We start from the raw sequence: 23,748 nt of genomic DNA, 5'->3' as shown, positions 1-23,748 counted from the left end.
CCCGCCTCGAGCCCGTCCGAGAGCCGAGGATCGACGTCCGCTCGAGGGCGAGACAACGCGAAGTGACAAGAGGGGGAGTAAGAACGCGTCACAGAGTGTGAGAGACGCCACACCGCAGAGAGGAGGCCCGGCCCGGGCCGGCCGCCGCCCCCCCGCCCGTTTCGTCCGGACACGGTGAGGATCGGACATAAAAGGGGTCCCGGGTACCCCGCCACGCCACCATCTTCGCTGAATTACCAAGCTTAAAAAAGATCGCTACAAAAATCACGCGCCCGATTCCCGACATCTCCAAGCACGAGAGGTACCGTTGTGCGTTTCGTTCTTCAGAGACGCTTCCGGAACCGCGCTCCGCTCCGAAGCCCGCTTCGTCGTCAGTAAAACCACAGTATTTGGTCAGATCGGCTCCGTCTCCCGAACGCCGTGGACGGTTTCCCGGAGCTCACGTGGAACCCGGAGGCCGGATTACCGTTCGCAGAGGTGCCGCCGCCTCGCCGCGGAGGAAATCGGGAGAGGAAACCTCCCCTGCCCCCAGCCGGGTCGGCCGACGGAGAGAAACGCGGCTCCTCCCGGCTGACCCTGCCCCGCTTTATGAAAGGAGGTAATGAGACTCGGAGAAAACAGTGCCGTCCCGGAGGCCTCCCCGATTCAGTCCACGTTCCACATCGAGGGGACGCTGATGGAGGCGAACGCGCGGTGGGTGAAATATCATTAGCACCAGAAGGGGTTAGGGAGTGCGGACCTGTCGTTGTGCGTTGAGGGTGGTGGTTCCAGTCCGACGGGAGCCCGGGCTTCCTCTTCTCCCTCCAGCTCCTGACGTTCTCAAAGCGCCCTCGCGGCCGGAGGCCCGACTCTCGCCCCGGATCCACGCCGGATCCGGCCGAGCATCTCCCCGGGGCCGGCGGCCGACGGACCGGCCTCGGCCTCCCGCGCCCCGGCGAGCGGCCGGGGCCCGGGACCACCTCTCCGTCCCCCGGCACCACCCGCGTACCCCCGCGCGGAGGCCGCCCGCCCCGCCGCCTCCGGGCTCTCGGTCAACGGCCGTGCCGGCCGGGGGCCCCGGACGCGGGAAGGGCCGGTGGGGAGGGGGAGGTGGTCAAAATGGCAAAAACAACCCTCGCCCGCAGCTCTCACCCCATCGAGAGTCTGTTGCCGTTCTCTGTCGTCTGCGGCCCGGCCGTCGGCCTTCAGTTGAAGTTACAGCAGGTCAGATAGCTGATGCTTTCCCTCCCCGGCAGAGAGAGGCCACATTGTTCACGAGCGTGTTCTGCCTGGCCTCGCGGATCAGCCGGCACGCCAGATCCAGGAACAGCTTCTCCACGTTGTCCGACTCCTTGGCCGACGTCTCCAGGTAGTACATGTCCTGTGCCTGGGAAAATCTTCGGCTCTCTGCTGGGACACCTCCCTCCTCTCGGCTAGGTCGATCTTGTTGCCGCAGTGGGGACAGCGAGACGGTACTCTCCTTGGGGGCGGATTGGTCCACTGAGTCTGGTTTGCTGATTTGTTAGAGCTTATTATGTGCCGGGCACCGTGCTAAGCGCTGCGATAGATAATAATGTGCTATTGGTTAAGCGCTTACTATGTGCACAGCACCGTTCTGAGCGCTGGATAGATACAGGTGATCAGGTTGTCCCACGTGGGGCTCGCGGTCTCCATCCCCATTCTCCAGATGAGGTCGCTGAGGCCCAGAGAAGCGACGTGACTTGCCCACAGTCCACAGCTGACAAGTGGCTAGAGGGCATTCGAACCCGTGACCTCGGACTCCCAAGCCCGGCTCTTTCCACCGAGCCACGCTGTTCTCTGATAGAAGCTAATCAGGTCGGGCACGGTCTCTGTCCCACCTGAGGCTCAGAGTCTTAATCCCCATTTAACAGAGGGGGAACTGAGGGCCAGAGGAGCAAAGTGACTTGCCCAAGGTCACACGGCAGACGAGTGGCGGACCTGGGATTAGAAGCCTGACCCCCAGGCCCACGCTCTATCCGCCTGGACGCTCCTAAGTGCTTAAGATAATACTCCGTACAGAGCATTCATTCGACCGTATTTAATGAGCGCTTACTACGTGCGGGCACTGTATTGAGTGGCTCGACTGTATACAGCTCTATCACCCTATTTATTCTGTTTATTTTCTTTAATGCGATGTACATGACCCCGATTCTATTTAGTCGCCATTGTTTTTATGAGATGTTCTTCCCCTCGACTCCATTTACTGCCACTGTTCTCGTCTGCCCGTCTCCCCCGATCAGACCGTAAGCCCGTCAGAGGGCAGGGACCGTCTCTATCTGTTGCCGACTTGTCCATTCCAAGCGCTTAGTACAGTGCCCTGCACCTAGTGAGCGCTGGATAAATACTATTGAATGAATGACTGAATAAACGCCGCGGATCGAGGGAGTAGAGGAGCAGATCTAGGCAGAATCCGAGCCCGCTCCCAAAAGCAAAAAAATAACGGAGGGGGCCGTGCCCCACCCCATTTGCCTGTATCCACCCCAGCGCTTCGGACAGCGCCTGGCACACGGTGAGCGCTCAGAACACCGGCATCATCATTCCCCGCCCGCCGCGGGCGCTCTCCGGCCCCCCCGGGAGGCCCGGCCTCCCTCCCCTTCCCCACTCACCGACGAGCACGGTGATGACCTTGTTGCTGGCGTACTGCTCGATCTCCCGCAGCCACTCGGGGAGGCAGCGGAAGGACTCCTCGCACGTGATGTCATAGGTCAGGATGAGCGCGTTGGCACTGCGATAGTAGCTCTGCGTGATGGAGCGGAACCTCTCCTGCCCCGCCGTGTCCCAGATCTGCAGCTTCGGGCCGCACGGCGGAAGGCGCGGGGAGGACGGGAAGGGGGGGGGACAGGCGTTACGCACCCTCCGCCGGCCGGCGTGGGGCCGGGGCACGCGGACCGGCTGCGTATCCCAACCCGAGGCCTTGTCCTTGAGGAGATCGGGGCGCCGAACGGGAAGGGAAATTCTCTCTCCCTTCGTTTCGGCCTTGGTTTAAGTTCAAGGTAGAGAAGCAGCGTGGCCTAGTGGAGAGAGCACGAGCCTGGGAGTCAGAAGGACCTGGGTTCTAATCCCGGCTCCGCCACTCGTCCGCTCTGGGACCTCGGACGAGTCACTTGGCTTTCCTGGGCCTCCTCATCTGCAAAATGGGGATTGAGACCCTGAGCCCCACGTGGGACGGGGACTGTGTCCGACCCGATTTGCCTGTATCCACCCCGGCCCTTAGTACGGTGCCCGGAACAGAGTAAGCACTTAACAAATACCGCAGTTATCGCTGTTGTTATTATTATTATTATTATAAAGTGGCAAGAACAAGAAGCGGTGAGGGCAGAGAGATGGTGGCTGAGCTGATTTTAGGGCACATGAGACCCGGGGAAAAGAAAAATGAATCAGAGAAGGCCTCCCGGAGGAGGTGGAATATCAGGAGACTGGGAAGATGGGGAGAGAGCTGAGTTCAAGGAAGAGAGGAGAGTGTGAGCAAGGGGTCCGTGACTGGAGAGTTAAAGATGAGGCACGATGGCTTGGGACCGTATACCTCGACAGCAGATATTTTCTACTAACAGTCACAGCTCCTGTGATGGCCACGGACACTCTCGTTTTCTTTACGAAACCCCCGTCCCCGGTCCTCCCTGACTCCTGGGACTGGGTCACCACGTTCAGGAGAAATCACCGTTTCCCAAACGGGAGGTTGTGTAGGGAGCAGAATCAATTCCTCCGGAGTCTTCCAGCCTCCCCCGGAGGGAGGCAGCTAGCGCGGGGACAGCTTCTGGAAGGTGTTCGGGGAGTGCTGCGGGTGTGTTATTGTTATTATTATCGATCATGGTATTTGTTAAGGACTTACTGTGGGTCAAGCAGTGTTCTAAGCGCTGGGGTAGACACAAATTTATCAGGTTGGACACAGTCCCTGTCCCACAGGGGGGCTCACAGTCTACGTAAGAGGAAAAACGGGTATTGAAACCTCCATTTTACCACTGAAGCCCAGGAAATGGAAGCGACTTGCCCAGGATTACCCAGGACAGGAGTGGCAGAGCTGGGATTAGAACCCAGGTCCTCGGACTGCTATTTGATCACTCCCCCCTCCTATCGGGAAATTATTTTGTCTGGCTCCCCGCGTAGATTGTAAGCTCCTTGATAATAATAATTGTGGTATCTGTCCAGGGCTGTACTAAGCGCTGGGGTAGAGAGCAGATAATCAGAGCGGACACAGTCCCTGTCCCGCACGGGGCTCGGAGGACGAATCTGAGGCACTGGGGAAGTGAAGTGACTTGTCCAAGGTCACACAACAGACAAATGGCAGAGCAGAAGCCAGGTCCTTCTGCCTCCCAGGACCGGGCCTGGGTCACGCTGCTTCTTGCATCTTCTTCTATTGTACGTAGGGTTGAGTGCAGTGCTCTGCACGGAGCAGGTCTTAATAAATACGACTGATTGGCTTTCCATTATTCCCTGAATTTGAGGCCTCTCCCCATTTGACAGTCTCTGAACTGGCTCGGGGCGCAACAAGACTGTAAGCTTGTTCTGTCGGGGGAATGTGTCTCTTTATTGTTGCGTTGTACTCTCCCAAGCGCTTAGTGCAGTGCTCTGCACCCAGTAAGCGCTCAATAAATACGACTAACAAGCGCAGGGTTAAGGCCGGAGGGCTCACCTTTACTTTTTCTCCGTTGATCTCCACCGTCTTGATCATGAAGTCCACCCCAATGGTGGCTCCTTGCCCCGGCGGGAAGAGACCCTATGGAGGAAAGAGCGTCGAAGGTGAACGGGGGGGAGGGCGGGAAGCGGAGAGAAAGCCAACCTGTTTAGATCTCCGCAAGAGGGACACCCGCGAAAGCGAAACGGGGAACGGGGAGATAAGAGAAGAGGGGAGCTAAGGGGTTGAACGGAAAATGGGGGGAAAGCAAGCAAGGGGAGGAAGCGTAGCGCCCCGCAGGAGCCCCAAGTGGGACGGGGACGGGGTCCGCTCTGCTCTGCTGGGATCCACCCGGTGCTCAGCCCAGTGCTTGGCACGGAGACGGCCTGGAATAAATACTATAACTCAAAGCCCCGAGAGCTTAAGATTGTCTCCACCCCGGGGACCTTCCTGGGTAGTGAAAAGGCAAGTCACCCCCGACTCTAAGCCGAGCTGGTCCTCCCCCGCCGCCATACCCGAAATGTGTCATTGCGTACCACGACAGTGGAATTATACGCAACCTTCATCCAAATACACACATGCGCAACCTTCGCCCAGCCTTCATACACACACACACACACACACACGCACATACAAGAACACACAGGCCCAGCCTTCCTACACACAGTCATCAACCTTCACACAAACACACGAAATCTTCACACATTCTTATCCTCCACACACATGCACAGCCTCCATAAAAACATTCACATCCTTCACACACACACAACCTTCACACGCCCCTGCACAACCCCTACATAGATTCATAACCGTCACACACAGACTCTCAGGAACCACCTTTGCACACGCATTCACAACCTTTACCCACTACACACGCAGGATCAATCTTCTCTGGCTCGATTTCAGCTGAACCCTGCCCAACCTGGAGCTTAGATCCTCCGTCCTATCACAGCTTAATAAATACAGGCTTCCCAAATTTTCCATCTCCTCCCATCCCCCCATACAAAATCCAACTTTTTTTCCAACATTTTTCCATCTTTTTTCCTTCTCTTCCTCCTCCTCCCCCTCCGCCAGAAAGCTCAAAAACAGCTGGACCAACTTCACGCCAACTTTCCACCGCATCCCCCCCTCAAATTGTGCCTTGGCATTGAAACAGCAATTCTTTTCCGACAGAAGACATCGGTTGCTACGAAAATGTGGCAGGGAGGAGAGGGGAGGGCCACAGTTAAGGGAGGAAGTCGAGGGGGGGAACGGGACAATTTACCATTCTCCCTGAAGGATCTGGACAGGATTCCCAGAGATAGCAAGAAACCTCACCGCACACCGTGCCCCAACGCAGCAAGAGGCCATTTCCTGATCGAGATCGTTCCGGCAACCGGGATCATTCACGGCCAGCTGGGTGACGCAGCGAAATCACTCAACCTCTCTGGTCCTCGGTCTTCACATCAGCCCTCCCTCTCCCTTAGACTGGGTTGGACAGGGATTGGGGCTGAATTCATTATGCCGTTGACTACCCCATAGCTTAGCAAAGTGCTTGGCACCTAGTAAGCGCTTTAACAGGCGGTAGTAATAATAATAATACTAATAAAAAAAATGTTCTACCCGATCAGTGACAGGAAGAAAGGCCCCACAATCTGGGGCAATAGAGGAGAGTGACCGCCACCGCTGTTTCCGGGGATGGGTTTCCATTAGAAAGGGCGGGGGTGAGGCCAGCGGAGGATATCGAGGAGGGGGCGAGGGGTTTTTGGGGTGTGCAGTCCGCAGTCCTGAATACACCCCACCCAGGGGGCAAGCACAGTCGGGACCCTGTTGATTCCTGGGTGGCATAATTGTGCAGGGGCGTCAGGCGTGGTGGGCACCGAGGAGGGATCTCACTGCGTCTCAGAGCCTGGACTCTGGGAGGCAGCAAGACTCAAACCAGTCCTGGTTTTGTGCTTTTTCGGGGGCGGGGGGCCGAAGGGAAGGGGGTTTAAACGGGCTTGTCCTCTCTTAGCCGGGGTGACAAGGCCAACGTCCGGCCCCACCCCCGCCCATCGCCCCCTTACCTGAGTAAATCGCCGAACTAAGCACGTCTTCCCCACGCCGGCGTTCCCGATTAAAACGATTTTGAACAGGAAATCGTAATCTTCCATGCTCATGGCCAAAGCTGCAGAGGGGCAAACGCACACAGCAGTGAAGACGTCCGGGTCTGAAGCTGTTTGGGCCCATCCTCCCCCGCCCCACCCCCCCGCCCAGAGTGCCAGGACGGGGCCCGGTTCCCAGATGATCAGGTCAGAGACCCGGCGTGGGATCCGCTCGTGGTTCCGGTAGAGGAAGGGCAGTGGGGAGGCAGGAGGAGTCGCCGGTCAAGGTACGAGGGCGGTCACGCACCGAAAGCCCATCGGAGCGGGTGTCCAGCTGTGGAGGAGGCCGGGGCGGACTCAGAGGGGGTGGCCGTCCCCACACATCTCTTGCGGTGACTCCAACTGGACCCCAGAACTCGGTAGGGTCTCAGCAGTCGGTCAGTCAATCATATTTATTGAGCCCTTGCCGGGTGCAGAGCACTGTACTGAGCGCTTGGGAGAGTACAGTATAACAGACGTATTCCCCGCCCGAAACGAGCTTACTGTCTTGCGGAGGAGACCGACATTAGTATAAATAAATTACAGATATGGACATATGCGCTGTGGGGCTGGGAAAGGGGATGGATATAGGGAGCGAGTGAAGGGGACGCAGAAGGGAGTGGAAGAAAAGGAAGAGAGGGCTTAGGGAAGACCTCTAGGAGGAGGTGTGCCTTCCCTATCCTGGCTGTGACGGCAAGGGTAGGCCCCAAACCTCGTGGCTTAAGGATCGGGAAGGGGGGAAGAGGAGTGGCCCAGCCGGGAGAGGGTCTGCGGGAGACGGGCCGATCGCCTGGAGAGTGGACGGGGACCTCCGAGACCGGTTCTCGCAATCAGAGGGGGAGGAGAATTTCCACCTCAGAGGGGCAGGGTTCGGATATGTGGCCCACAGGAGAGACAGCCCAGGATTGGGTGTCAGGAGACCTGGGATCTAACTCCAGGTCTGCCGTTTGCCTGCTGGGTGACCTTGGGCGAGTCATTTCGCTTCTCTAGGCCTCCGTTTCCCCATCTGTAAAATGGGGATTCAATACCAGTTCTCCTTCCCCCTTAGCACCATGTGGGACGGGGACCGGATCCGACCTGATTATCTTCTATCTACCCCAGCGCTCGGCACATAGTAAGCACTCCACAAATACCACGATTACTAGTATTATTACTATTATTACTGTTGGATAGAAACGCCTGGGCGTCCGTTACCACTGACAGAAGGTAGCCGGGCATCCAAAGAGCAAGAACCTCAGCTCCGATGCACCACCGAGCATTTAATCAATGCTGTCGAGTGATTGATGGATTGACAGGGGACCCGCTCTAGCCCCACGTATGGGCGGGTGGGGGAGAATGCCTACAGCCACCCCGACCAGGGAGGAGAGTTTAGTGTTAAAAATCAGCAGCAGATCTGCAGAATCTGAATCTCACCGTCCTTGAAGCACAGCAAACTGACTACAACCGTGACAGAATAACGATAATAATGACAACGGTGGTATTCATTAAAAACGCCTACCGTGTGCCAAGCGCTGTACTAAGTGCCGACGACAGACACGAGGCAGTCGGGTCCGACACGGTTCCTGTCCCGCGTGGGGCTCACAGTCTAGAGGAGACGGAGAAAAGGGACCGAACCCCCATTTTACAGAGGAGGAAAAACGAGGGAGAGAGAAGTTGTAGAGCCAGGATTGAAACTTGGGAACCCGTAAGGATCCCCACCTAGAGAGTCTGAAAAAAACAAGGGGAGTTGAGGCCTGGTGAAAAAAGTTAATGACCTGAAAGAACAGTCTCTCAAGGAAACGATGAGAAGGAAAGGAGAATGGGAGAGAAGGGGGAAAAAAGTAAGAGGGGGAAAGAGGGAAGGAAAGACAAGGAAGAGGGAGAAGATTCAATGCTGTAGGTAGTAAATAGGAAGATACTTCCCACCAGTAAGAGAGATGAGTGTGGAAAAACCAGAGCGAGGAAAACCTTCTCATAAGGGGGGCAGCGAGAGGGGAGATGAGATTAATAATGACTCTTAAAGTGGCTGACGGAACAATTCATTGACCTGCTCTTTAATGCCTTCTTTCTCGGGGAAAATCAAATCAGGGGCACGCAGACACAGGAAGGGAGGGTGACCTTGTACGTTGAGCTATTGATTTAAATAAAAACACCGCCGGAAGGTGGTCGGGAGACTGGGATAAGAGAAAGGAGTGGGAGAGACAGGGAAAGGGAGGGGTAATGGAGGTAATGGCTGAGGTTCCGATGGCTAAACAGGAAGAGATTTTACACTAGTAAGAATAACAGTAATAATAATGTTGGTATTTGTTAAGCGCTTACTATGTGCCGAGCACTGTTCTAAGCGCTGGGCCAGATACAGAGTAATCAGCTTGTCCCACGGAAGAAGGGAGAAAGAAGGCGAGCGGAGAAGGGGAAACCAACACCGCAGCAGTTCAAAGGGTCGGGGGCTCAGGGACCGGGCGGGGGGATTGGTAGCCGGACTTGGAGGAAGCGCCGATCTCATCCTCTAGTCACCGGGAGGCTGAGGGCTAATGATAATAGTGGCAATAATAATAATCGTGGTATTTGTTAAGCGCTTATTATGTGCCAGGCACTGTACTGAGCCCTGGGGTGGACAGAAGCAAATCGTTTTACCCCATTTTACAGATGAGGTAACTAGCAAGGTGAGATCTGAGGAAGACCGGGACAGCTCAGGAACTACCCTGTACCAAGGACCCAGAGAAGGCCGGAGAGGATGTTGAGACGGTCAGCCCAGCCCAGCCCCCCTGTAGACCGAAAACTCTTTGTGGTATTTGCTGAACGCTTACTATCGTGCCAAGCGCTCTGCTAAGTGCTGGCGTAGGTAACGATATAATCCGATCGGACACAGTCCCTGTCCCACCCGGGGCTCGGAGTCTGAGTTGGAGGGAGAACTGGTACTGAATCTCCATTTCACAGTTGAGAAAACTGAGGCAAAGGAGAAGTTAAGCGAGTTGCCCACAGTCACACGGCAGACAAGCGGCGAAGCCGGGATAAGAACCAGGTCTCGGGACTCCCAGGCCCATGTTCCTTCTCCTGAGTCGTGCTGCTCTTTTGATTGCCGCGAAGAATATTAGCTTGTTTTCACCGAACGTGACAGTTACTCCAATATTTCTCAGAAGTATTCACAGATCTGGGGCGACTAAAGAAAGGAAGTGCCAGGTTTTTAATAACCGAGTCGAAACAAAAAGAAAATTAAAGCCCCATCTAAAGTGGGGAAGGGAGTACAATGAAAAACGTTTAAAACCCTGCACACGTCTAAAGGTTGCCAAGTCAAATGAAAATCTTTGGCCCTGAAAGATACAGGTCTGCTTGGACCGTAGTCTCCCTCTTTGCACTGTGCCAAATTAGGGGGAATCTATTATGATGTTTATCCTCCCAAGCCTCCCCACCCTTCCTTCCTCCCTCCCTCTCCCCCTTTTCACTCAGAAGACAACCACTTCAGGCAGTGATATAGCAGTAATCGTATTTATTATGCTCTTACTGGGTGCAGAGCGCTGTACTAAGCTCCGTTCTAAGTGTCAGCACAGTGCTCTGCACGCAGTAAGCGCTCGGTAAATACGACGCGATGAATTGAATATTTCCTCCTTTTCCACCTCCTCCATCTTACTCTTCCTCCACCTCTCCCTCATCCAGCACTTCCTCCTCCTCCTCAGTTACATCCCCTGCCCCACACCCCCAGACCCCCGGTGATTTGAGGTACATTTCCGTGTACGTAACACGGGAGAGCAACGGGTATTTTGCAACAAGTTCAAGCACAGAGTACCGGGCTGGGAGCCATCTAGAAAAATAGAGGATTTTAATCCAGATATTAAATCCTGTTTCCCTCCTAGACACTCCCCCACCCCCTTCCCCGCTAACGGTCCCCGAGCTGCTGAGTCAGCTCTCTCTGCTTATCGTGGCCCTGCTGGCTGCGTGAAAAACTGGAAAACAAGGGAAAGAGAATCTGTTTTCTGGACAGTAGTGACTTCGGAGCAGTAGTTTTCCAGCCCGGATCAGGGGGTTTTGTTTGCGGCAGCGAGATCCAGACAGCCAAAGGAGAGAGATTATGAAACGGGAGGTTATGAAAGAGTCCCTGGAATAGGAAAGAAATCTCCCCTCAGACGTCAGCCTCTCGGCCAGAGCGGGTCTGGTTCCAAGGGTGCAGAACGTGGCAGGGTCGTAGGAGAAGCGGTATTTACTGGGCGCCGTACTGGGCGCCCCGGGGAAACGAAGAATAATGAAATGTTCCATCCACTGCCCACAATCAGAGGGATTTATTGAGTGCTTCCTGTGTACTAAGCGCTTTGGAGAGTACAACAGAGTTGGGGGATGTATTCCCTGCCCACGACAAGCTTACAGTCTAGAGGGGGAGACAGATATTAATATAAATAAATGAATTACAGCTATGTGGGGCTGAGGGTGGGGTGGCTATCAAGTGCTTAAAGGATAATGATAATATTAACTATTATTATTAAGTGCTTAGAGGGTACAGAGCCAAGTGCATAGGTGACGCAGAAGGGAGAGGGAGTAGGGGAAAAGAGGGCTTTAGGGGGGAAGGGCTCTTGGAGGAGATGTGAGTTAAGCTCCCACAAGGAGCTTACACTCTGCGGAGGGTTGTAACCTTTCTTGATGGGGAAACGGGAGACTAATTAACCCAGGCAAGGTAGAAGGTGTCCTCAAGGGGAGGGGGGTCTCTGGGCCTCTGTTTCCTCATCCGGTACCTGCTCTCCCTCCTTCTTGGCAACCGTGATCCCCACGTGGGACCAAGACTGTTTTCGATTGCATAACCCCGCATCCAGCCCCGCGCTTAGCACAGAGTGAGCCTTGAACGAATGCCGTAATGATTGTGACACGAGGCGGTGCAAGAACCCTCTGGCCCACTGAGTAACTCTCCCTTTAAATAATGCTTAAAAGTTCCGGGTCCCCATGTTCTCGTGTGTCCTGCACCCACCCCCAGACCGATTTACATTTACCGATGTTTGCGTATTTCGGCCTGTCCCATTTCCCCAATTAGATCGCGGGGCCTGCGGTGACATGATCTTCCTTCCTGTCTCCTCTGACTCCTTATATAGCCGCGCTCGGCTCCTGAGGAGAGGAGCGCTCCATAAACACTGCCCCGCTGAAGCGGCTTATAAATGACCCCAACTCCACCTCGTCCGCTGGCCTCGCGGCGCTGACCGGGAAGGGCCGGGGGTAGGAGCACGGATGGAGGGCAGACCGAGATGGCCATGTGGCCTAGTGGGAGGATCAAAGGAGGCCTGGGTTCTAATCCCACCTCTGCCGCTTGCCTGCTTGTGGGAACTTGGGCCCATCACTTCCCTTCTCTGAGTCTCAGTTTCCTCATCTGTAAAATGGCCGTAAGACGCCTGTTCTCCCTCCCTCTCAGACGGCGAGTCCCACGTGGGAAAGGGACTGCGTCCGATCTGATCGTCTTGTACCCACCCCAGTGCTGATCCTTCATTCCGTCGTATTTATTGGGCCCTTACTGGGTGCAGAGCTCTGTACTAAGCGAGAGTACGATACAACAATAGACAGACACGTCCCCCGCCCACGGTAAGCATTTTACAAATACCACACTAGGGGACCGACACCGTGGACCGGACTCCTGAGGGACCTGTGTCTGGGTGTGGAGGTTTTTTAGTGTGGAGGACGGCAGAGGCGTGGGGACGAGACAGCGGCCAGGGAGGGCTACGAGCCAGGCTGGCTGGACCATCAAGGACACCCTGGGCCTGCCTGAACGAAAACAAGGCCGCTCGGGGAGGCCGGAGGACAAGGAAGAACAGATTATCGCTCGCACTGGGGCGGTTTCAACTCTGCCCCGCGTCAGCAGATTTCCACTGCCCCCGGGAGCGGCGCTGAGACTGTCCAGGAGGTGAGCAGAAGACAACAGTCGGAGTAATAACAACAGTAATCATGGTATTTGTTCAGCACTTATGAGCCAAGCACCGTTCTAAGCGCTGAGGTAATCGGGTTGTCCTACGTGGGGCTCACGGTCTTAATCCCCACTCTGTAGTTGAGGTAACGGGCACAGAGAAGGTAAGCGGCTTGCCCGAGGTCACACAGCAGACAAGTGGCGGAGCCGGGATCGGAACCCACATCCTCTGACTCCCAAGCCCCTTCCGGAACAGAGAAGGAGCTGCATGGGCAGGGAGAGGTGGTGGGGCCCATTTTCTGCCCATACTTGGCACAAACTTGTAACTTTCCCCAACTTGCCCGTATTGAATAATTACCCCAAGCAATAAAATCTAACAAAAAGGGATTATGGGAGGATTTTCCCAGCTCAAATATCAAGAAGCGGCGTGGCTTGGTGGATAATAATAATTATTATTATTATTATAGTACGTAAGTGCTTACTATGTACCAGGCACTGTACTAAGTTCTGGGGGGGATACCAGCGAATCGGGTTGGACGCAGTCCCTGTCCGACGTGGGGTTCGCATTCTCGATCCCCATTTTCCAGATGAGGTCACTGAGGCACAGAGAAGTGAAGTGACTTGTCCAAGGTCACAGAGCAAACAAGTGGCGGATCTGGGATTAGAACCCACGACCTTCTGGCTCCCAGGACCGTGCCCTATCCACTGAGCCACGCCGCTTCTCGGGATGGGTCTGGGAGGCAGGAGACCCGGGTTCTAACCCCGGCTCTGCCATTCGCCTGCCGGGTGACCTTGGGCAAGTCACTTCACTTCTCTGTGCCTCAGTTACCTCATCTGTAAAAAGGGGGATTCAAAAATGGGAGCCCCACGTGGGACAATCTGACTACCCTGTATCTACCCCAGGGGTTAGAACAGTGCTCTGCACATAGTAAGCGCTTAACAGATACCAACATTATTATTATTATTATATGGACTGTGTCCAAACTGATTTGCTTGTATCTTCCCTAGCCAGCGCTTAGGACAGTGCCTGGCCTTAGGAAGTGCTTGACAAATACCAAACACGCACACAAAAAAAGGAGTTGGCTCGCGGAGCTCCCGAAGCACGCAGGATCAGCACCGTTTACGCTCGGTCGTGAGCGAGACCACCCGGAGATTTAATTGGGATTAGGTCTTCACTCTAGAGCAAATACAGAGTCTCCTGCGTGCGTGCGGAACTGATCGGGAGCGTGTTAACTGAATATTCTCCAAGCTCCGACTCTCCTCAGACTCTCAGGGACCTAGAGGAGAGACCCAAGTCTAAGAGTCCGGAGGCCCGGGTTCAATTCTCGGCTCTGCCCCGCCGGGGGACCTCAGGCAACTCCCTTCCCCTCTCTGGGCCTCGGTTTCCTCATCTGTCAAATGGGGGTGATAGTGCCTACCTCACACGGATGTGATGGTGAAGTGAGGTCACTGCTGTGAGAGCACTGAGCAGACTCTATAAATTCAAGTTATTATTACGGGTAAGGTTGGCAACACAAGATGATAAAAACCAACCAGCCAACCCCGCGGCGACTTCATAGGTAGCAATTTAAAGGCGCGGTGGGTCCGCCGAGCCGGCGAGGCCGATGAGCGTGTTCTGCTCGACTCCACGTGAGCACGTCTCACTTGGCCGAACCGAGGCCTTGGAGTCCACATTTGCTCATCTGCCATCAAACGAGGCCCACTTCCACGCCAAGCGGCCCACTCCACAGAGCTGAGCCCTCACCTGCCCACCGGATCAACTCCAATCAACTGATATCTGATGAAAGCTCTTACTGTGTGCAGAGCACTGTACTGAGCTCTCGGAGAAGAGTACCGCACAACAAGATAACAGACCCACCCCCTGCCCGCAGTGAGCTTACCGTCTAGAGGAAAGTCTGACCAGCCCCGGGTCGCCAATCGGGGCTACGAAGACCCAAAACGATGACTTCCTGGCCTGTTGCTCTCGGCCGCCTGTCCCTCCTTCCTGGCAAAATCGTTGCCCCTTTCCATCCGGATGCCCACCATGACAGGACGGTGCCTGTTCCTAGCCCATGAAGCGCACAAATTCACACAGGCCGGACCCGCGCCTCGGCCCGCAAACACGACCGAAGGAAAAGAAAATAACCCAAAAAAATGGTAGCTGGACGGAGAAGTCGCTCAAAGGGAATTTTTAAGCATCTGGGTTGGAGAGTCACACCATTTCCCAAAAGTGCACATTTAGAAATATTTAACCCTGGGATTTTGGAGGGAAATTTCTGGTCGATCCACTGTTTCACTTCTCTTAAAACCACTAAAGGTCATTTGGGAGAGGAAGAAATCTCTGTAGATGCCTTCCCCTGAGTCCCATGTGTTGTACCGGCCCCAGCATTTAGTCGGTCGGTGGTATTTATTGAGTGCTTAAGTGTGTGCAGAACACTGTACTAAGCGCTTGGGAGGGTACAGCAGCGTGGAGCAGCTGGCTCAGCTGTGAAGCAGCGTGGCTCAGTGGAAAGAGCATGGGCTTTGGAGTCAGAGGTCATGATTTCGAATCCCGGCTCTGCCACTTGTCAGCTGTGTGACTGTGGGCAAGTCACTTCACTTCTCCGTGCCTCAGTTCCCTCATCTGTAAAATGGGGATGAAGCTTGTGAGCCCCACCTGGGACAACCTGATTCCCCTGTGTCTACCCCAGCGCTTAGAACGGTGCTCTGCACATAGTAAGCGCTTAACAAATACCAACATTATCATTATTATTATTACAGTATAAAATGTCACAGACACGCGGGTGAGAGGTCGACTGCAAGGTAGATGTAGGATCTAGATGTAGGATTCCAGTGGTACGGAATTTCTGTTTGATGCGGGGACTCTGATACTTTGATACCGTGCACACGGTAAGCTCTCGATAAACACAACCGATTGATTGATTATGCTGCAGTAACGAGACAAAGTTGGGAGGAAATCAGAGGGAAAGGCAAACTCAAACTAGGGGGAGCTGAAATCTCCACATCCCCTAAGCTCTGGAGAGAGTCACTGCCAGCGTCGGGTATTGTGGTATTTTTTAATTTTTGTATTGATGATGATTACTACGGTATTTGTTAAGCCTTATGTGCCAAGCACTATACTAAACACTGGTGTAGATACAAGGTAATAAGGTCAGATAAAGTCCCTGTCCCGAATAAGGCAAGTAGGGGAAGTCCCAATAGGGGAAGAGCAGGTATTGTATCCCCATTTTACAGATGAGGAAATGGAGGCCCCGAGAAGTGACGTGACTTTCCCAAAGTTGCACAGCGGACAAGTGGCAGAGCCGGAATTAGAACGCAGGTTTTCTGACTCCCAGGCCTGTGCTCTTGCCGTTGATTTTTACCTCATTTTCACTGTGGTGGCTGTAATACTCTCCCTCTTATTGATACTGCCCTCCCTCACTCTGATCATGAGCCTCTGCGGGCTGGAGCCCCCGTCTCAATTTATTTATTTACAAATTACCCCCGCGCTTGGCGCGAGGCTCCCTCTGCCCCTTGTCAGCGCTGAAGTCACGCGAGTGATACTAATAATAATGCTAATACGCTCTAAAGTGGAGCACACACGCTCACGGGAAATCAAGAGCCGCCCGGAATTTGCTGGGGTGTAGGATTATCTGGGTTCTAACTGCTTGGAGTCTCCCGGCAAGCCGGGGACGACAAGATGAGAGGGAGGGGGGCAGGAAGGGAGGGAGGTGTGAAAATTCGGTCTGCTGGTGGGGCTCACGTACACATACTCACAAAAAAAAATACACTAGCCCCACAGCCTCCCACTGATGCCAAGAATGACTTGTAGACATGCAGACTCCTCATTTCCTCTGAAGAAGTGCCCATCCTCTGAAATATGTACGTGTGTGTGAATGTATATTACATACATATTTATTTATGGTATAGGTTAAGGGCTCAGTATGTGCCAGGCACCGTACTAAGCACCGGCGTAGATGCAAAATAATCGGGTCGGACACGGTCCGTGTCCCACATGGGGCTCGCGGTCTTAATTTCCATTTTACAGATGAGGTCACTGAGGCACAGAGAAGTTTCCTTCTGACTCCCAGACCTGTGCTCTATCTATCCTCTAGGCCAACGCTGATGTCTGGATTACAGTGACTAGAGCCCACCAAAATTTAGCAATAGAGAAGCAGCGTGGCTCGGCGGAAAGAGCACGGGCTGGGGAGTCAGAGATCATGGGTTCAAATCCCGGCTCCGCCGCCTGTCAGCTGTGTGACTTTGGGCATGTCACTTAACCGCCCTGGGCCTCAGTTACCTCATCTGCAAAATGGGGATGAAGACCGTGAGCCCCATGTGGGACAACCTGATCACCTTGTATCCCCCCAGCGCTGAGAACAGTGCTTTGCACATAGTAAGAGCCTAACAAATGCCAACGTTATTATTATTATTATACTGGCAGATTTTCAGTCACGAGCTGCCTTTTTGCCGAAAAGGCGGTGAAAGCTAACACTCTGAAAATTAAGTACTGCATTTACTTATCTACACACGGAAACTAAGTTCAAAACCCTTCCATATTGGCACATATTTACACTGCTCTTTGATCATGTAATTACAATATGTTTTAACTGTTTTAATGATCACGGTATTAAGCGCTTAGTTTGTGCCAACCACTGTACTAAGAACTGGGTAGATACAGTAGAAGCAGATCAGACACAGTCCCTGCCTGACATGGAGCTCACAGTTTCAAGGGGAGAGAGAACGGGTATTGTGTCCCCATTTTACAGAGGAGAAAACTGAGGCACAGAGAAGTTCAGCAGTTCACCCAAGGTCACACAGCAGGCAAGAGGTGAAACTGGGATTAGAACCCAGGTCTCCCGACTTCCAGGACTTTCTCTCTCTCCATTAGGCCACGCCGCTCCTCACTAGGCCACCGTACTTACATTATACTATTTAAATATATATTTCCTTGATCAATTTTGGTGGATCTTGGAAACGTAATAAAGCGCTTTCCAAGATTTCCTCTGGGACACTATACTTCATTTAACACCCTTTCATTTAACACTCCATTTCCACAGAACTAATTAACAGCACTTCCCAGGATACTGCAATAATAACTGTGGGGTTTATTAAGTGCTTACCCTATGCCAGGTACTGTACTAGATGCCGGGAGAGACAGTCCCTGGCCCAGACTAAGGTTCGGGTCCTTCTGCATTATTTTCCCTCAGGACTCCTCCAGACTGGACCAGGGGGTTGCCCTAATAATAATAATAATAATGTTGGTATTTGTTAAGCGCTTACTACGTGCAGAGCACTGTTCTAAGCGCCGGGGGAGATACGGGGTCATCAGGTCGTCCCACGTGAGGCTCACAGTTAATCCCCATTTTACCGATGAGGTAACTGAGGCCCAGAGAAGTGACTTGCCCACGGTCACACAGCTGACAAGCGGCAGAGCCGGGAGTCGAACCCATGACCTGTGACTCCGAAGCCCAGGCTCTTTCCACTGAGCCACGCTGCTTCCCTAAGAGACATCAGAGCCCGGCCCCGCTTTACCAAGGGTTCTACGAAGGTCAGTCAGATTTATTGAGTGCCTACTTTGCGCAGAGCACTGTACTAAGCACTGGGGAGAGTACGATACTACAATCGACAGACACATTCCCTGCCCACAGTGAGCTTACAGTCTAGAGGGAAGGTCCTTGGGTCTCCCCCAGAAAAGACGCCACCTCCCCGCCCCGAAGTATGTAGGTGTGCGAATCCGATCGTCCCCGTATTCGGCACTGAACAATGACAATTCAATCGTATTTATTTATTGAGCGCTCACTGTGTGCAAAGCACTGCACTAAACACTAGGAAGGGTACAATATAACAATAAACAGACATATTCCCTGCCCACGGCGAGCTCACAGTCTAGCGGGGGAGACAGAAATGAATATAAATAGTCCTACAATGATGTAGGACTGCAGCGCCCCATCCGTACTTTCCCGAGCGCTCACCACAGCGCGCTGCACCCAGTTGGCATCCAATAAATATCGCGCCGCCACAGACCGATCCGGGCCCCGGGAAAGACCGTCGTCCTCTGCCGCCTCACCCCGGGACCGGGCAGGGACCGAGGTCGCCCGCCGACCGCCCCGTGGAGTCGCGCGTCCGACGCCGATGACCTCCCTCCGTCGGCCTCGTGTGAGGCGGTGGCTTTTTTGGCCCCATCTCCCCGGGAGGGGTCAAGAGGCCGTTCTGGCGGCGGGGAGCGGCGGGAGCCGGGGTCCCCGTCCCAAAGCCGGCGTGCCGCCGGGGTCCCAAACCACCCCTGAACCGTGGTCTCCTCCCCAGGCCGCTGCGCTCTGGCCGCTCCCGGCCCTCCGCTCGACGGAGCCGGTCTGCTGCACTCGGATCCTCCTGCTGCAGCCACGCAGTAGCTTCTCGTTCGCCGAATCCATCAGAAATTTAAAAAAAAACACACACACAAGATTTCGGGAGCGGGAGGAGGCAACGCAGATCCTCGGGGTAGGGATCGGCCGACCCCTCGCCCGCGTCCTGCCTCTGGCCTGGACCTCCTTCGTGTACGACAGACCGCCACTCTCCCCCACCTTCAAAACCCTCCTGAAATCCCATCTGCTCCACGAGACCTTTCCCCGACTAAACCCTCGCTTCTTCCTCGCCCTTCTGCGTCTCCTACGCGGTTGGCTCTGAAGCCTTTAATCCCTTCATATTCACCTGACCCTGAACCCCACAGCGCAGATGTACGTACCCCTTATTTAATTTCTGCCTCCCCTTCTAGAGAGTAGGCACCTTGTGGGCAGGGAACACCAACTCTACCGTACTGTTCTCTCCCAAGCACTTAGTCCAGTGCTCTGCACACAGTAAACACTCAAAGACCGTAGATCCATCCATCGATTGTGGGCTTAACGCGACTTTAATTCAATAGAACAGACGAGCAGGCGACGAATCCACCTTCACCGGTGCCCACGCCTTGCAGCGCTCCCTCCGAGCTCGGCCAGCGTGCATGCAAGTCGTGTTTACCGAGCGCTTGCCGTGTGCAGAACACTGCACTAAGCGCTTGGGAGAGCACATCGTAACGACGAATAGACTGCCCACAACGAGCAGCAGGAGCCAGGAGGGCGAAGGATAAATATCCCGGGTTACTGCTCTCCCTCTCCGCTGTCACCGTGAAAGATGATGTTGGGATTTGTTCAGCGCTTACTATGTGCAGAGCGCCGTTCTAAGCGCTGGGATAGATACAGGGTCATCAGGTTGTCCCACGTGAGGCTCACAGGTAATCCCCATTTTACAGATGAGGGAACTGAGGCACAGAGAAGTGAAGTGACTTGCCCACAGTCACGCAGCTGACCAGCGGCAGAGCCGGGATTCGAACTCAGAGACGTGGGTCTGGGTAGATCTCGCTTTATTTTAGCAACGGCTGCGGGACAACAAAATTTCTGATAGGGGAAAGGGCAGAGTAGAGTATAACTCCATCCCCTGAGGGTTGGTGTTCAGGGTTCTAGCTAATCCCGACCCTCTTATCGTGTACATCTTCTATGGGTCCCAAACAGCAAGATTCAGATGGAGTGGCACATTTTATACACGAGGGCTCGATGAAAACAAAAACGTTCAGAGTAAGGACTTTACGGATAAGATTTCATGGGTCTTCATGGCCATCCTTGAATTCTTGAAATAGCTTGATTCTATTTATTTGCTATTGTTTTAATGAGATGTTCATCCCCTCGATTCTATTTATCGCTATTGTTCTTGTCTGTCCGTCTCCCCCGATTCGACCGTAAGCCCGTCAAAGGGCAGGGACTGTATCTGTTACCGATTTGTCCGTTCCAAGCGCTTGGTACGGTGCTCTGCACATAGTCAGCGCTCAATAAATACTATTGAATGAATGAATGAATGAATGAATCGTGGGAGAAAAGTGGCAAGAACAGTGTCATTGCACCCATTTTTCAGATGAGAAGATTGAGGCGATAATTTTTTTTTTTAAATCCATGCACAGTAGCAAAGCTCACACCTCATTTCCCCCTGGAGCCCATGCAGGGGTCTTATCCACTCTCTTGGTGATAGAGAAGCAGCATGGCTCAGTGGAAAGAGCCCGGGCTTGGGAGTCAGAGGCTCTGCCACTTGTCAGCTGTGTGACTCTGGGCAAGTCACTCACTTCTCTGGGCCTCAGTGACCTCATCTGTAAAATGGGGATTAAGACTGTGAGCCCCACGTGGGACAACCTGATTCCCCTGTGTCTACCCCAGTGCTTAGAACAGGGCTTGGCACATAGTAAGCGCTTAACAAATACCATCATCATCATTTTAGGGGAACAATTGGAGTTGGGGGGGGAGGATGAAGTTTCCCAAACTGCTATCAGAGCATGATGGTGGGTTATTAATAATAATAATAATAATAATAATGTTGGTATTTGTTAAGCGCTTACTAGGTGCCGAGCACCGTTCTAAGCGCTGGGGGAGATACAGGGTAATCAGGTTGGCCCACGTGGGGCTCACACACTTTTAATCTCCATTTTACAGATGAGGGAACCGAGGCCCGGAGAAGTGAAGCGACTCGCCCACAGTCACACAGCTGACAAGTGGCCGAGCCGGGAGTCGAACTCATGACCTCTGACTCCGAAGCCCAGGCTCTTTCCACTGAGCCACGCTGTATTAGCCCGGCATCGTACTCGGACTTTGAATATGAAGGGAATCACTGCTAGAAAAGCCCCTTTCCGCTGCTCACACGAAACTGTAAACAAATGACCCACCCACTCCCCTTGTCAAAGGAGAAAAAAAAGCTAGGAATAAAATGCTTTTCCAGGAAAAAATATCTTCAGAAAACAAAGGCCATTCCTCAGTTTAACCCCCCTGAAAAACCAGCGTCTCCCCTCTGCCCTCTCCTCTGTCCTCCGACTTCCTATCGGCCCGGCACCCTCTGGAAAAGAGGAAAGGATCGAACAGATAGACGGCGGAAACCCCCCTAAAGGAATATTTATTCTCTGGGAATGGCAAGATAAATTCTTACAGAAGGAGGGCTTTGTGGCTCCGTTTGGTTTTTCACATTTTGACTCTAGCCATTGTGTTCACTTCCCCAAATACTGTGGCTGGAAGAGAAGTGGGAAACAGGTCATCTCAGCCTTGGGTTGCCCGAGGGAGTCTGTCCGGGAGACCAGATCCTGTCTGTCTGTCTGACCGTCTTGAGCGAGGAAATCAGTGGGCAGGCTCCACTGTGAAGAGCTGACTCCCAAAAGGCAGAAAAGGCAACAATAACGGACGGTGAAGAGATCACAGTCCAGGAAAGCAAAGTTATGGGAGGCAGGAAGAGGGGAGAAGGGGCAGAGGAGGGAAAAGACAGGAGAGGGAGGGAGGGAGAGGATAGAAGAGGGAGGAAGGATGGGAAAGGGAGGGAGAGGAAGCGAGGGAGAGGGAAAGAGTAAGCTCATCTTTAGACTGTAAGCTTGTGAATAAGGAATGTGTCTCCCAACTCTGCTGTAGCGTACTCTCTCAAGTGCTTAGCACAGCGCTCTGCACAGTGATGGATAAATACCACTGATTGAATGAGGGGAAGGGAGAGGAAGAGCAAGGGAGGGAAAAAAAAAGAAGGGAAAGAGGGAAAAAGGGAGGGAAGAAAAGAGGGGAAAGGAAGGAAAAGAAGAAGGAAAGGGAAAGGAGGGAAAGAAGAGGATGAAAGGAAGGAAAGAGGAGAGGAAGGGAAGGAAAGAGAAGAGGGGGAAGGAAGAGCAAGAGAAGAGGGGAAAGGGAGGGCAAGAGAAGAGGGGAAAGGAAGGGCAAGAGAGGAGGGGAAAGGAAGGGCAAGGGAAAATGGAAGGAAAGAGAAGAGAAAAACGGGAGGGGAGGAGAAGAGAGGAAAAGGGAGGGCAAAAAAAGAGGAAAGGGACGGCAGGAGAAGAGAGGAAAGGTAAGAGAAGAGGGAAAAGGGAGGGAAAGAAGAGGGAAAAGGGAAGGAAAGAGAAGGAGGAAGGAAGGGAAAGAAAAGGGGAGAGAGACAAGAAGGGGGGCATTAGGAGGGAATGAGAGAGGGGAGTGGGAAAGAGTTAGGGAGAGGAGGTGGGGCCAGGCTCAATGAGAAATAAATGCCCCTTGCCAAAATTCAAAAGGCTGCCCGTCCCAACGGCCGGCAGGAGGGCAGGCCGGACGGCCAGTGCTGAAGGTCAGGGCGAAAGCAAGGGGGAGGAGGAGGAGGAGGGGACTGGCCACCCCCCAACCCAACCCAGCTGCCAAAAAACCCAAACCGCCTTCGGCCTGCTCCCCGGGACCCCCGACCTGGGAAAAGAAGTCCACGGGGGTTTGGGGGGAGGGAGGGAGGGAGAGGTGGGAAGGGGCTCAAACCTGCTCCCCCAGCCACATGTCCAACCCGATTAGCTCCCACCCACCCCGGCGCTTAGGACAGGGCCTGGCACACTGTAAGAGCTTGACAGCACGAAAATGAAAAATCGCTAGCTACCCCCCTACCCACCCAGGGCTCCCCCTGAAAAGGAGGAGGTGGAAAACGGGTGCAAAGGGGACAACTTCCCCCACCCGGGCCATCCTTCCCTGCGGATACATCCTGCGCATCCACCCTGTTGCAACACCCAAATGCCAGCAGCATCGGCGGCATCGTTATCCATGACCCTAAAGTATTTCAACCCTACGACAGGGGTCGGAGCGTGGGCATCCACCCCAGCGCCTAGTACAGTGTCCGGCACAAGTAAGCGCTTGACAAATACCATGACGATGGCTAAACGATGACGATTAAATCACGGTCCCCCTCTCTTTCCGCACATCACCCTCCCCAAACCGTTAGGGCCCATCGGGCCGGGGATGCTCCAGCCGCGCGTTCCCAAATGCAATTCCGCCAAATCGATGAGTTAATTAATTTATATTTAAAAAAAAAAACAAACCCGGGGAAAGGGCAGCGGGGCAAGAGTTGCAGGAGTTGCTCGCCGCAGGGACCTGCCCGGCATCACCCTCTGCCCCTTCCCGGGAGAAAGGGAGCCGAAGTCCGCTCGGGGCAGAAGTTGGGGAGGAGTCCCGAGGGTTGGGGGAAAGAGGGGAAAGGGAGGATGCACTGGAACTCACCTGGAAGGGGATGCCTCTCCCCAGCCCGGGCATCCACAGAAGGACGGAGGGAATGCAATCACCCGCTCATGGTGTGGGGGGCTGAGGGGGGCTGGGGTGGCTGCTTGCCTCTGCACGGGGGCTGGAGCTCAGCAGCAGCAGCAGCAGCAGCAGCAGCAGCAGCAGCAGCAGCAGCAGCAGCAGCAGCAG

At 53.9% G+C, this 23,748-nt stretch overlaps 1 protein-coding gene across 1 annotated transcript; it reads right to left on the bottom strand.

The window, feature by feature from the left end:
* Window positions 1-938: 938 nt before the first annotated feature.
* Window positions 939-23,733, bottom strand: RAB30 (RAB30, member RAS oncogene family). Its single transcript, XM_029048439.2, is given in 7 exon segments — window positions 939-1,237; window positions 1,240-1,377; window positions 1,380-1,432; window positions 2,609-2,790; window positions 4,631-4,714; window positions 6,658-6,758; window positions 23,560-23,733. Coding segments are annotated over 6 exon segments (603 nt in total). The 5' UTR covers window positions 6,751-6,758; window positions 23,560-23,733; the 3' UTR covers window positions 939-1,184.
* Window positions 23,734-23,748: the final 15 nt, after the last annotated feature.

The sequence above is a fragment of the Ornithorhynchus anatinus genome, chromosome 20 (assembly GCF_004115215.2).
Source record: "Ornithorhynchus anatinus isolate Pmale09 chromosome 20, mOrnAna1.pri.v4, whole genome shotgun sequence".
Classification (NCBI taxonomy): domain Eukaryota; kingdom Metazoa; phylum Chordata; class Mammalia; order Monotremata; family Ornithorhynchidae; genus Ornithorhynchus; species Ornithorhynchus anatinus.
This window is presented reverse-complemented; position numbering and strand designations above follow the sequence as displayed.